This window comes from Pseudovirgaria hyperparasitica (assembly GCF_010093815.1).
Source record: "Pseudovirgaria hyperparasitica strain CBS 121739 unplaced genomic scaffold EJ05scaffold_4, whole genome shotgun sequence".
NCBI lineage: Eukaryota > Fungi > Ascomycota > Dothideomycetes > Acrospermales > Acrospermaceae > Pseudovirgaria > Pseudovirgaria hyperparasitica.
Window position 1 is genome coordinate 547,968 of NW_022985552.1, and position 13,389 is coordinate 561,356.

Here is a 13,389-nt window from a genome sequence, read left to right on the forward strand (position 1 = left end):
CAATAACATGGGTAGCTACTTGCCTATTTCGGCATCCAGAGCTCAGGCCGAAAAAGGCAGCAACGCTGTAGGTGCTGCATTGTATAAGGTTATGCCATTTAGTTTGGCATAGTGCCCTTGTTGGAGCCACAGATCTTGGGCCATTACTAGTTGTTAAGGAAGAGTGTTGTCATGTTGGAGCATAGCTTAGTGTTGGGCTCGCTTAGAAGAGTGACTGGTTGGAGTGAAAGGTAACAGGTACCCAATATGTGTTGACTCGGGGGGAGGATCGTTCACCTGGAAACTCGCAGTACATAAACGCTATCGTTGGCTTGCCCTAGCAACATGTCCAACAACCTCTCATACATCTCAAGATGACTACTATCACACGCTGGGACTGTTCCCAAGGTCCGCCAGGACAATCCCAAAGCTGCATCAGCACCAATGTTGAGCAATACCAGCCGCTCCTGAACCATCTTGTCGAGGAGCGTCTGATGCGAGATACAAACGGCAACAACAATCCCCCACCACCGTGGCCTTACGGGGTAAGTGTTCATGTCACATATCCGAAAGAAGAAAAGCGTTCATTCCTCGCGTTGGGTAGTTTTTTCGAAGAAAACCACAAGGAAAATTTCAGCAAAGATACAGGCTGGGTGGACGAACGTTCGATTGGTGTGTATTGCGCATGTGGCGACGGCTGGTATGCAAAAGTTACAATATGGACTTGGCCGCCTGGTCAGATAGAGATTCCCAAGCTATCGCTGACAGATGTCGACTTTAAGAGGTTGGTCGAGTGGGATCCGTCGAGTCCAATCCTCGACACGGAGGAGTTAGAGACACAAGTCAAGCCTCGGAGTCCAGTCTTGAATACTCATGACTCAGGACTGCGAGCTGAGTCGATCCGCAACTTATTCACTGAGGCTGAACTTGCTCACATGGCCACTATGCACGATGATATTCTTGCCGAGTCCGCCAATATGGGTCCTGAAGACTATGAGATTCTGGCCGGTTGCGCGAACATTTCTCTCGATTCCACGGCCGAAGCAGAGTGATGCAAGCTGTTCTTCCGATATCGAAGCTGTTCGAGAACCCACTTCACCTCTTTCGCGACAAGCTGTGGTCTGCGAATGGGCATGTCATGGCCATAACAATCGATGACGACGTACCTACTGTTGCGGGATAGGCGAAGCTGAGCGGCCTTGATCTGATCATCGAAGATGCGATAGGAGTCAATGAATTTCTGTGCTCTTTCCCTTTCCTCTTTCGTGCCATTGCCCATCTTCACGCCATGCTCGTAGATGACTTTATAGTCTTTGTCGGCGGCATTGCATTTGATCACGCTGAGTGGTTTGTCGGCCATGACCTGTCGCTGCATCTCTTGTCGTTGTGCCAGCCATGTTCCGCTCCCGCGATTATCTTCTGCCCCGGCACCTTGGGTGGTTCTGCTTATGGCTTTGATTATGGCAGCCCACTCGTTGTCAGAAAGATGCGATTCTTCTTTGAGGTGAGTAACTTCGGCGAAGTCTACATTGGTGCCAATGACCTTGAGCTCCTCACATGGAACTGACGGATAAAGTTCAAACATCAGCTCTGTAGCAGAGTCGATGAGTACGGCACCAGCGACCGTGTTAGGATATAACTCTAGGAATGATCGAGCTACGATTGATCCGTAAGAGTGTGAGACAATGATGTATGGTGGCTCAACATTGACAGCGCGCATCAACGCCCGCAGTTCTTGGGCACTACGCTGTGTAGTCACCCACTCATCTGGCCCTCGATCGCTATTGTTGTAGCCTGCTCGGTCATAGAAATAGGTCCTAGTGAATTCAGATAGATTTTCCTGTAGTCGCATATATACTATAGACGGCGCGCCACCGCCTGTGAAGTATATTATGACAGGCTGACCATGCTTCCTAGGTGGACCAGACGTGGACAAGAATAGCTTGTACGAGCCCACCGAAATGAAGTCGCTCTTCGTTGAAGTCTCCCAAGGGTTTTCACTTCGGACGACCATATCGGCTCTCGTTATATGTCACCAAAGCGTGTTTTGCGGGATGCTTGTGTTCTATCAGCCGGACGTTCGAGATTCTATCGAAATGTGCAGCAACTGAGGGGTAGTAGCAGGGGACTCGGAAAGGCGTCGGTTGTCTCGAGATTAGCCACAATTCTATTGGGAGGCATCATATCTGACATTCTTGGCCACACCGAAATCATTGGTCAAATAGAATACCAGCTGCTAGTTCAACGTTGTTTTCTGTTGCACTGAGAGCTTGTATCGCATCGGCGCGACTGAACCCCAGCTCGACCAAGGTTAACACATCTTCTTCTCTCCATGGGTGAGGCGTATGGACTGGCTGTATCTCGACTACACTCCGTATCGTCTGACCAATGGCCTTGACCCAATCCCATGGGTTTTTGCCGGCCATGTCAGGGTCGTTTTCTCCTGAGTTGAAGTACTCCCAACCCATGACACCACCAAACCCGCGGTGACGACTACGTAGAGTCCTGAAGACTTCCAAGAGCTTCGCAAGAGGGACACTCCCAGATCCGTTTCGTGATGTCGTCACGACTCCTAGAACAACCTTGTCCGCTGGCCATCCCGCCGCGATGATCGCATCGTACCACTGTGGCTGCGAAGCATCTCCCCATCCACAATACAGCTGTGCATTCAACCACGATATCCTCGAGCCAATCTCGCTCCCAAATAGCTCAGGATAGGAGAAACCGCTTAGATGCTTTAGTGTAGGCTCGGTGCAAGCAGCTTTGCCGTTCGGCACAGGCGTGCTGTGGTCGAAATGGTAGGGGCGCACAGGGAGGAGGGGATTTTTAATCGTTTCTGGAAGTAACGCGGTACATGTCGGCGCATACGTAAGGAGGAAGTCTTTGCCAAACACGGAATCGAGTCGGCGCATGGTACGCATAGGCGTCGCTAGTGGAACCTCTTCTTCAATGTCGAGATCGAGGCCAGACAGTCCGTGTCTCTTGATAAGATCAATTACCGGTTCAAAGTAGGCATTGAACTAAAGCAGGTACTATAAGTATCATTCAAAACCGTGTTATAGAGAGCGTACTTCTTCTTCACTTCCACTCAACCGCTCCCAACTTCCCTTGGCTGCACCACCAACCATGATTGACACTTTGACGCCAGCACCAAGCAGCCATCCTACTTCAGCCCAAAGGGTATCGAACTTGGGATGATCTGGCGGATCATCATTGAGTGAGATGTTCCCGGGACCCTGATTGATGTGGAGCGCAGCGAGAATGACGTGCGTGACGCCGGTGTTCTGTGTGATTAGGGGAAGTAACGAGATTGGATTGCCTTCAGGAGTATGATGAGTCTGCGCATAGAGAACGAGACGAGGAGGGGTTGAAGACACAGGGAGAAGTCCTGACGATTGGGCTACAGGAGGCATCTTCAATATCTTCTTATAACCCGACTGGGATGACCCCGAGCTGAGTCTTCCAATATTCAATCGCGGGGTATCAGAATCACCCGTTTCGTACTAGCGTCGAGGGGCAAGACGCGAGACGAGTACGCGTTCATGTGAGATCTCCCAGCATCAGACGCAAGGTGTTAGACAGTCGAGTAGTACAGATGTAAGAGAACGTTCCAATGTTTTACTTGCCGGTCCAGCCATCTCCACTACGAATAATAAAGCGTTTACATGTATCCCAAGCCAGCGAGCCGCCAGGTCACCTGTCACTTGCCCAAACGCCAAACCACAATACCCAATATGCCCGTACATCAGAACCTAACCGTCTAGAAGAGGGCCAGCAACTTGATATTTTATCGTCAACGTCATTTTCAATTCAGGCTTTGGCGCTCGAGGTATATTTCATATCAAGCAAGGCCTTCTCAGAATCTCGTTCTTAGCGCAGTCCGTTCTGTCTGCCAGCCCAGATGTGGCTCTTGCCGTCAAAGTAATCATGCAGAAGTGCTTGCTTTGCGGATATTCTCTGGGATGGGTCGTAGAATAGCATACCATGGAGGAGATCAATAGCATCGTCGTCCATTCCAGGCACAGTTTCCTCGAGACTAGCTGCGGCCCATTTTGGGAATGAGGCTTTGAAATCTGGGAATGTGCTCACACCTGGCCAGTCGTGCTCTGTTGGTGTGCCCATTGTACTGTCTTTCAATCAGCTTTAGCAAGAGGTTGTCATTGTAAATTTAGCCTACCGGAAAATCTTGAAAATTTCATCGATTTCCGAATCACCCGGGAAGAGAGGCTTTCGGGTTACCATCTCCGCGAATATGCAGCCTACAGACCACATGTCGACTCCAGTAGAGTACTGACGGCCTCCGAGCAAGATCTCAGGGGCACGGTACCACAACGTGACGACCTGGACTAATTGTTAGTAACAAGCCATGTCATTCTATGGAACATGTACCTCGTGGGTGTACGTCCTCAATGGTACACCAAAAGCCCGAGCAAGACCAAAGTCCGCAAGCTTGAGGTTGCCTTCCTTATCAATCAAGAGATTCTGGGGCTTCAGGTCGCGGTGCAGCACACGGTGCGCATGACAGTACTTTACTCCAAGAACCAATTGACTCATGAACCGTTTCACCATGTCTGGCCCCAGTCCAAGACTTTGGAGAGCACTCCCTTGAGAATCTTGAGGGAGTGCTTTTCCGCGGCCACCCTGGGATACAGGGAGTGCTTCCATATACTTCTTCAAATCGCAATCGAGAAACTCGAAAACGAGGTATAGCTTGTGGCCGTCGGCGTGAACGATGTTGAGGAGCCGCACGATGTTGGGGTCGTTCATCTCTTTGAGAAGTGATATTTCCCGAATTGCGGTGCTGGGTACACCTTCATCTTCTGCTTCGAGTCTTATCTTCTTCAACGCAACGATGGGACGATCGGGTCTGGTGAGATCTCTCGCTTTGTACACGACACCGTATGTTCCTGTGATTGGCTCATCAGTACATAACTTCTGGTTCGAGTGAGCGATGCTGAGCAATCGCGCATGCGAAGACTTTACCCTCGCCAACCTTCTCCATTTTCTGATAGTTCTCCATGATGAGGGTGTAGCTCTCGGTTTGTTATCAGTTCCCAGTATATCCGAAGATCGACAGTTAGCGAACCGCGGGGTTCAAATACGGCGGGGCGCGCAAGAAAGCGAGGTTGAGGTTTTGAATGCCAAAGCTGAGCGTGTACGTGAGATCAAATGGTCATGGAGACTGTGGAGGGTTCATTGGTTAGTATGCGTCCGGGGAAAAGAAAGAAGGCGTTGCGTCGCACTATGCAGAAGCTGAGATGTTGTGGAAAAACAGCAAACGGTAAGTACCTAAACATGGTTGGCGGGCGTTCCTGGGCTAAAAGGCTTGGCACTGCGCGCGTTGGTGTCGCGCTGAAACGTGACCTGTCAAAATAAAATTCCGCCCGGTCCTTGTAAAGTAACGAACTGAACGTCAAGCCTCAGCTACCTTCATCATGGACGCTCTGTCTGGTCTGGATGCTCACCAGAAGCCCCCGGAAGACATCCGGCTGGTCTATAAGTCATACCAGAAGATGAAAGTGGCGGCGTTAGATTGGGATGAAAACCTGCTAGACTTTAAGAGAGAATTATCAAAAACGCATAAAAGCAAGGTCAAAGTCTTGCACACACTAGACTATGAACATCTTCAAGGTATCTTCCAACAGTTCACCGGAGAAGTGGTGGATGTCAGTAATCGAGCCTGCGAAAAGAAGGCAACGATTCCAGCTTCGATACCGGTGTATGAACACGATGACTGTCCAGGTAAGGATATTTGAACGAGGCTGGTACTGCTGCAATTTTCTGATCATCGCCTTTTCACGATGGAGAGCGGCTGTTCGACTTCGGACGTACTTCAAGCGCTACACCAGTCTTACCTAGCCTTGCGCCTGACACTACACAGGCTTACGCATAATTCCATCCGCAATCCCATTGAGTACTCAAAGAGTTCTCCTGGACCGGCTGCTCCATCGAGATCTCGTGAATCCAAGGCACATGACCAACGTGCATCTACATCACCACCTCATACAACCAGCGTCTGGTCAGTCTTTTTTCTCACTTCCACCGGAGCCTGTGCCAGTGTACAGACCAAAAGACCCGGCGGTCCATGGGCCCCTCACGCTCGAATCGCTTCTGAACCGAAAACTTCGATGGGTCACTCTGGGAGGCCAGTATGACTGGACCAGGAAGAGATATCCCACATCTGAGCCTCCACCATTCCCTGATGATATCGCTCGCCTGCTACGCGGGCTATGTCCAGACATATTACCTGAGGCGGCAATCTGTAACCTCTACACCCCAGGTGATACATTGAGCCTACATCGCGATGTCAGTGAGCAATGTGCTGCGCCTCTACTGAGTCTGAGCATTGGTTGTGATGCAATATTCATCCTGAGTGCCCTGAAAGATAGGGGCACCCCAATGGAGACAACTTATCCACCTGCCACGATCAAATTGCATTCAGGCGATATTGTTGTGATGTCTGGGCCTTCTCGCTTTGCCTGGCATGGCATTCCCAAGGTCATTGCAGATACGTGTCCAGAAGCCCTGAGCGAATGGCCGTCATTTGAATGTGACAGCACATCAAGTATAGGTGTCCGCCCTTTCTCGCAGTGGTCTGGCTGGTTGAAACGGAAGCGTATCAATCTAAATGTAAGGCAGATGTTTGCCGGTGAATAGCAAAACAACGCGCCCCGATACCGGGGAGTCTCGATCATCAACTGTATTTCTAAGCGTCTTTCCACGTAGGCTGCCCGTGTGACCGAGTTGACAGCATCGCCAGGGTAGCAAAGTGAGGAAGAAAAACATCTACCTTGCAGGGATGGGATCCCTTTGCCTTCTTTGCCTTGTGGTTCGCCTCACATCCAGGGCCGGTCAGCATTCTCCAAGCGGGTGTAGACTTCACGATATGTTGTGCATTTAGTTATCTTCGAGAAACTTATAGGAAAGTGCCCGCTCTTGAACTGGTCCAGGCCTCTGAAAGCATCACAGATATCCTTGACTAAGCACAAATGGACATGTTCTCCCCAAACGATTACCATTCTCATCAAGCTCGCAACGATGGCGGCAACACACCCCAATTTCTTCAGGTTCCATATTCTTACGCTCAGTATCATGATACCAGCAATCCTCCAAGCTACGCAATGCAGTGGTCACATTTGGACGGCTCGAATGTACCTCCCGAACAACCTGCTTATACGCACGCACAGAGCTCCAGCTTCCCACCTCACGAGGGCCTGCAATACGTCACCGATGCATCCGACGCTGGCAGTTATGCTGGCTTGGCGTTGTCACCAGGAGATAACAATAGCGTGTGAGTGCCCAATCTACTTTGTCCGCAAGTACAGAGGCGAATCCCCAAGGCTTCGCAAACACATATGGAAGGTATTTTAGAGACGTCAACGTTCAATGTTGGGCCCGTATCAGCTAACCGAGCTTAAACCATGGTCATGGGTCTATCCGAAGTCACCCCATTTCCATACATACCGCGAAGGAAAGCATTGGTTTTTCCGCCCCAGAGATACAATACAATTCCTCTTTTTCTTCTTCATATTTGGGAACGACCAACCAGTTCAACGGTTGATGTCTGTATACTGACACGCTGCCAAACAGTGGTGGAAGGGGCATGAGGCTGACAGGTTTCCGCAGTGTGCTCTTTTAAGGATGACATCCGGATAATAATGGACCGTAGGGCCTTTGGACCGTTGGACTTCTGGATCTATGGCGTGGACTTCTGGACGCATGATGTTTTCTTCCATTGTGACTGGGATGCTTACTGGACCTCTTGAACTGAACTGGAAATTGCCAAAGGACAAAGCTGGTCTATTGGCTCCCTTTGATCGTCCCTTGATAGGCGACAGAATTTTTATATGACACACTGCTTACAAGTTCCTGCCTTTGCTACCTGGTGCTGGATCCCCGGTCTTTGAAATATCGTGGCAATTCCAGCTACTTTCTCTATCCCGTCCGCCATATAGAGTCAGTTGCGACTAAGCGCCGCATGTCTTGGACGAATCCCTACCAAAACCCGACAGCGGTGTTGTTCACTCGCTTCACTCTCGCATTTCACAGACAGACCGCATATCTAGGCGATCTTTGGACTACACGACCCTCGTTTGAATACCCACCACCTTCCTTGCTTGGGACCGCTCCCAGCCATTTTTGGGCATGACCTCTCATGCAAACACACCATTTCCGTCAGGCCTTTTGAAAATTGGAATTGGTCGATACGATCCCTCGAACCTCAACTAAGACGTCTCTCTTAGAAGCAACATTCAGTCAGCGATCTCTGTTATTGCATACGTCAACTCCGACTACTCCTTCTCATGCGCCCTCGCCGGCTGCGAGGGTATCAGCTTCAAGCGTGTCGCCGACCTCAAACGACATCATGAATCGCATCACCAGCAGAGCCAACAATTCTGGTGTCGAGTTTCGACGTGTCGCCGAAGTCGCAAGGAGAGTCATTGTCAAAGCGATGGTCTGTCCGGAAAGGCATTCAAGCGCAAGGACAAGCGTGATGAGCATGAGGAGAAGGTTCATGGGATAATGTCGTCTCGGCGCACGTCTCGACACGTATCTCGTCTCAGCGCATCATCCAGGTGAGTCAATTCTACCATCATCTTTTGATAAATTCCTGACGATGACGCAGCAACACGCCGTTGACCAGCTATTATGCTCCTGAGATCACGCAGGCGCCCCCCGAATTCTATTAGATAATCCCTTCTCGGGATTATTCTTGTAAGCATGTTCGGTCGGCCAAGAGTCTGCTTTTCTGCACTTTAGATGTCTGGTATTATTAGTTCTTTGATGGTCTCTGGCCTGCATGGGTAGTTCTGGCGCTCGTACATTTTTATGCTTTCGCTGTATGGCTCTTTTCGGTATATAGACCCTTCTCTTTATTTTCTTGGCCTTCCCGGAGTACCCCGTCAGATCGCATTTTCTGCGACCTATCGCGTCTTATTCATCTTTTCCCGTGAAGCATGCCAATGCTATGAACTTGTGTTTTCTTCTTCCATCATTCTTTCAACATCTTCCGTATATAACAACATTGTACGGCGGTGTCAAGTGTCATTATATCAAGCATTCTTCCCTATTTGTGCATGTGTTCTGGTGGCTCAACAGTGCTCCTCATCCTGACCCATCAAAATGCTAGCCGCTTTCATTTGATTGGCAGATCCGATGCCACTGTGATATCCTTCTCTTCTCTGTGCCTCCTCTATTTCGGTACTCCTGACAGCCACTCTCACTCTTACGGTACTTTCGAATGCAACTTCGTGTATGCTCAGCAGACGGTCTGGAAATATTCTGGCTTGCGATCCTGGTCGAAACTGGGAGCTGTCAGAGAGAGTCAGAACCTTCCACTCAGAAGGGTTTCTAGGGCCAGGGTATGGTCACTGTCGGATGGAGAACAGTCGCGCTATTGCCCATCTCTCTCCACTCCTAGTAGTGCTCGTCATCTTCTCGGGTGTTGCGTTGCTACGGCTTGTATCTCCTTTCTGGTCCTTCCATGAAACCTTTTGTTTGGAAGAGGACGTCCTAGAGTATGAGATAACTCGTAGAGATGATGAACTTCCGTGGCATATGTCTCATATAACTGCTCAGGAGGGAGGGGGAGTGTAAGTTGGGTTTCACAGGACCGTAGACCATAGTGCTGGATGTCGTCTAATTCATGTTTAACTGTGAATACGCGCAGTGTTCAAAGTGAAGGGACTTGACTATTTCACGTTGTGGTGAGGATGGATGGATATATTTCCTCCCAAGACGACTTGCCATACGTTGGTGAGCAATAAGACATTTCAAAGTTACGTTGGGCGCATATGATCCGACAAGCCCTGACCTGTGACTTTAGATCTTCTGTCTTTTGCCTGATAAGCCTTTGGACTTTCATGTCTCGTTTTTCTTGACTTTTGATCCATGGTTTCCTCCATGTCTGGTTAATCAGTTCCAGAGAGAAGCTTCGACAATGCTTGGTGATTCAGCGTTGCGTCTAAGCGAGACATATCACAGCACAGAGTTGGCACATCTGCTGGATCGTAGTCATTCACTCGTGACTAATGAAGCACCGGGCTATCGCATGCCTCAGATGATCGTAGCTAGACGAGCGGATAGCCGGATATAAGACTCTCCCGTTGGACCTCATATGACGTTCCTGTTAGTCACACAGTAGTTTTATATTCACAATGAGTGTATGTGATAGCACAGTGAAGGTCAATCAAGGGATATCGGCTCCATTCTGCATGGGTCATCATGATAGGGGGTCATACTGCAAACAGGGGGCTTGCTTTCGATTGTTCACTTCCGGTTCTCCTGTCAAAGGACAATCTTCTGTCTTCCATATCTCTTCCCGAGATTTCTTGCTTCTACACAACTCTCGATTACGCATCTCCCAAGCATACAAAGAGCATTGATTCTCCTCTAAACCGCAGCTTTTCCAAATTCAGAGGCTCTCAGACAACTTGACACTGTCTACCAATCTGTAAGAAACACAGTTCCCCCACGTTACCTACCCGAGATCTAACGTTCTCAAGTCCACTCATCACACATCTACATCGTAGCCACAAAAATCAGCATACCATGTCCGATTCCACCCCAACCAAGAAGTCCTCAACCACCTCCTTCTTCACAAACGCATCCTCAGAATTCACCGCCACCCCGCTGAAAACCCAGCCCTCCAGCAGACCGACAAAGAAGCACCCCTCCAATCCCTCCATCTCAACAGACAGCTCCAGCAACTGGGACGGCGAGCGATTCTCCCTCCACGCCCCCGACGGCGGCCCACCCCAACACCCACCCACCAGCCAACCCCCTCTCCCCCAAACCCACACCACAGAAACCATCCTCACCCCCTGCTCCTCCTCCCTCCCCAAAACCACCACCATGTGCCCAAACACCCGCAAACCCCCCATCTTCTGCTGCCCCGCCCTCACCCTCCACCGCTCCGACCCAGACACCACCCTCAACAAACCCCTCCTCTCCCCCGACGCCTCCTCCTTCCTCGCCCACGCAGGCGCACACCTCGTCCCAGACCGCGTCCCGCGCAGCACCGGCCTCATCATCCAGCGCAACGCCCACTCCGTCAAGCCGCTGCTGGCCAGCGAATCGAAGCGACGACCGGTGGAATCGCCGGGCGCGCCGCAGCGCTTCGTCAAGGAAGCTGTGGGCGCGGCGGCAGGGCGGTGGGTGGAGGTGACGCAGGTAGAGTGGGCCGGGCTGGGGATGGAGATGCTGGGGACGACGGCGGAGGTGCAGTGTGAGGCGCATCAGGAGGCGTGGGAGTTGACGGTGTTTGGGCGGCCTGGGGAGGAGGAAGGGGTTGGTGGTGTGGGGGTGAGTAGTCGGTCGAGTTCGGAGGAGTCGAGTGAGATTGATCCGGATGAGGTGGTGGATACGAGTTATTTGACGAGGAGGCCGGTGGGTGGGTAGGTAGGGGGTTTGGCTAGTGGGTGAGAGGGGGGGTGGTGGTGCGGTGTTGTTTGGGGGATGAAGAGGTCTGGGGAGGGGGAGAGGGTTTGTTGTTTGTATATTAGATAGAGAGTCTGTTCAATGAGAGGTCATGAGGTGTCATTTCTAGCGATAGCCGGTGGAGCTTCCTTTGGTTCTACTGCGCTGTGATTATCGTGCTGTCTGTGAATGTAGCATGGAGAAGTCTGTAATGTTGCTATATATAGTATAGTATTCATAGCTATGACAGGAGAAACTGCTATATCTAGTCTATTGTAAAGGACTCGTATGTTGTATAAGCCTTAGCAGTCTTGATAAGCTATAATCTCTAAGCAAAAAATTATAACGTATCATCACCTATACCATCTGGTTTGTAATACTATATCCCTCTACCTTTGTCGAAGAAACACCTGGTGCACCTAGGCCAAATCGGGACGTATTCCAGTAACAAGGTAATTCATTGATCCAATCAATTGCACGTACGTTAGCTGTCGTTCTTGATCGACAATATCTTCTAATTGCAACGGGAATAGGTTCGCGTCGACGGGAGTCTTCCAGCCATTATAGTCTTACATTCCGAACCTGCGAAGAACCTTTAAAGCATGTCCTTTTTGGGAGAGTTGAATTTGCCCTTCTCGCGTTTGGTCGATTTCGATGCCTAAGATCAGACGAGCTTCTCCAAGGTCCTTGCACTTCATGCGTGATGAGACATTTTGGTTGGAAGTTTTGATGTCTGAGAGCTTATAAAATCCTTATAGTTAGTGGATCATATAAATGTCTCCTATAATTAGACTACATGACTCCTTATAGTTAGCTAATTAGATCAAAGTCTCCGATAATTCAACTCTATAAATCTCTAGAAAGAATATATTTATACATAACTCAATCGTCTCCTATTATCCATTAAACTAGTAAATGTTCACCAGCAGTAGTGAAGTATAGAATCAAGTGCTTCGTCTAGATGATATAGCTCAATTTACGCTTTTAACACACAACAAAGAAAAAAGTGCGTGCTTAGTCTAAATGATACAGCTCAATCTACGCTTCCAACACACAACAAAGAACAAAGTACGCGCTTTAACCGCAGGAGTATATAACGAAGCTTAACATATAAGCAGTGCAAAACTGCTTTCACGTACATCACCCAATCATGTCACGCATGCTACAGCTTTAGCCGATCGATGATGAGAATGGTGCATTCCGAACAGCATTCCAAGCAGGATTCCGAACAGCGTTCGTCATACAGGATGCAGGATGCAGGACATACATCGAGCCTGACCATAACATACGCCAAGACACAGAATCCAAAATGCCGTCTACGAACTTTTTGATCTCTCGTCTAGATTAGTTATCAGTCAGTATCAGGTGCACGACCGAACAGAGTTGTTGGCTGCACGACTAAGCTCTCCGTCGCAACCAGCCAACATGATCGAGTCAGTCATTCCCATGCCATGCTGTGCCGTGCCATAATTACCAGTCACTATGCCAGCCTCGATGCGGGGGCGCGGACAAGCGGAGGACGGGGAAGAACAAGAGCAAGAACAAGAAGCAAGACCAGGGAAGTTGTAGAGTCTGGCGCAGTTCGCGCAGCTGCGCCACAAGCGTGGGAGCGTGGGGGACATGAATGAGTAAGTGACGTGGGTAGGGGTTGTGACACCGACAGACTGACAGACTGCCTACCTGCCTACCTGCCTGCCTGCCTGAGTAACTAGGTCACTGACTACGTAAATGACAGACAGACAAACAAACAAACAGCATAAAACCTTGCTCTCCAAAGCTAGTATGAATCCCCTCAGATTGTATGTTCTATATAAGCGTGCTGTTTCATGCATTCCAAGCACATTCCAAGCACACCCCAAGCCCAATACGCCCTTGAAATTGGGGGGTAAGAAAAGAGAGATGATGATGAAGATGTGACGTCGAAATGGTTGCTTCGGTCTGTTGTCTTGGGTATGTATGGGTGATGTAGTGACATGTCCGTCCGCGACTCTG

The 13,389-nt window shown here is 49.8% G+C and overlaps 7 protein-coding genes across 7 annotated transcripts; 4 read left to right on the forward strand and 3 right to left on the reverse strand.

Annotated features, from left to right (window-relative positions):
- Positions 1–753: 753 nt before the first annotated feature.
- Positions 754–2,091, reverse strand: EJ05DRAFT_276112 (alpha/beta-hydrolase). The gene has a single exon (XM_033740398.1). The coding sequence runs from the start codon at positions 1,991–1,993 to the stop codon at positions 971–973; it is 1,023 nt and encodes a 340-aa protein (XP_033602680.1). The 5' UTR covers positions 1,994–2,091; the 3' UTR covers positions 754–970.
- EJ05DRAFT_276111 (glycoside hydrolase) lies at positions 2,092–3,458 on the reverse strand. The gene is made up of 2 exons (XM_033740397.1): positions 3,051–3,458; positions 2,092–2,999 (listed from the first exon to the last, which is right to left on the reverse strand). Exons 1-2 carry the CDS (start codon positions 3,390–3,392, stop codon positions 2,190–2,192), a joined length of 1,152 nt encoding a protein of 383 aa, XP_033602681.1. The 5' UTR covers positions 3,393–3,458; the 3' UTR covers positions 2,092–2,189.
- A 1-nt stretch (position 3,459) lies between these two features.
- Positions 3,460–4,999, reverse strand: EJ05DRAFT_525327 (Pkinase-domain-containing protein; the record flags this gene model as incomplete). Its single annotated transcript, XM_033748843.1, has 4 exons — positions 3,460–4,105; positions 4,157–4,320; positions 4,369–4,886; positions 4,963–4,999. 4 exons carry the CDS (start codon positions 4,997–4,999, stop codon positions 3,850–3,852), a joined length of 975 nt encoding a protein of 324 aa, XP_033602682.1. The 3' UTR covers positions 3,460–3,849.
- A 415-nt stretch (positions 5,000–5,414) lies between these two features.
- EJ05DRAFT_483995 (oxidoreductase) lies at positions 5,415–6,636 on the forward strand (the record flags this gene model as incomplete). Its single annotated transcript, XM_033745304.1, has 2 exons — positions 5,415–5,721; positions 5,861–6,636. 2 exons carry the CDS (start codon positions 5,415–5,417, stop codon positions 6,634–6,636), a joined length of 1,083 nt encoding a protein of 360 aa, XP_033602683.1.
- Positions 6,637–6,886: 250 nt separating this feature from the next.
- EJ05DRAFT_474121 (uncharacterized protein) lies at positions 6,887–7,326 on the forward strand. The gene has a single exon (XM_033743540.1). It carries the CDS (start codon positions 6,969–6,971, stop codon positions 7,272–7,274), a length of 306 nt encoding a protein of 101 aa, XP_033602684.1. The 5' UTR covers positions 6,887–6,968; the 3' UTR covers positions 7,275–7,326.
- Positions 7,327–8,801: 1,475 nt separating this feature from the next.
- Positions 8,802–9,572, forward strand: EJ05DRAFT_276501 (uncharacterized protein). Its single transcript, XM_033740400.1, has one exon. The coding sequence runs from the start codon at positions 9,057–9,059 to the stop codon at positions 9,465–9,467; it is 411 nt and encodes a 136-aa protein (XP_033602685.1). The 5' UTR covers positions 8,802–9,056; the 3' UTR covers positions 9,468–9,572.
- A 935-nt stretch (positions 9,573–10,507) lies between these two features.
- EJ05DRAFT_525329 (uncharacterized protein) lies at positions 10,508–11,666 on the forward strand (the record flags this gene model as incomplete). The annotated part of the gene is made up of 2 exons (XM_033748844.1): positions 10,508–11,375; positions 11,630–11,666. The coding sequence occupies exons 1-2, from the start codon at positions 10,531–10,533 to the stop codon at positions 11,664–11,666; spliced, it is 882 nt and encodes a 293-aa protein (XP_033602686.1). The 5' UTR covers positions 10,508–10,530.
- Positions 11,667–13,389: the final 1,723 nt, after the last annotated feature.

Excerpts from the sequence above, each read along its gene's own strand:
- EJ05DRAFT_276112 (XM_033740398.1), bottom strand. The coding sequence starts at position 1,993 with ATGGTCGTCCGAAGTGAAAACCCTTGGGAGACTTCAACGAAGAGCGAC.
- EJ05DRAFT_474121 (XM_033743540.1), top strand. The coding sequence starts at position 6,969 with ATGGACATGTTCTCCCCAAACGATTACCATTCTCATCAAGCTCGCAAC.
- EJ05DRAFT_276111 (XM_033740397.1), bottom strand. The coding sequence starts at position 3,392 with ATGCCTCCTGTAGCCCAATCGTCAGGACTTCTCCCTGTGTCTTCAACC. Across the intron at positions 3,000-3,050 it reads TGAGTGGAAGTGAAGAAGAA|TTCAATGCCTACTTTGAACC; the intron begins GTACGCTCTCTA and ends TACCTGCTTTAG.
- EJ05DRAFT_276501 (XM_033740400.1), top strand. The coding sequence starts at position 9,057 with ATGTGTTCTGGTGGCTCAACAGTGCTCCTCATCCTGACCCATCAAAAT.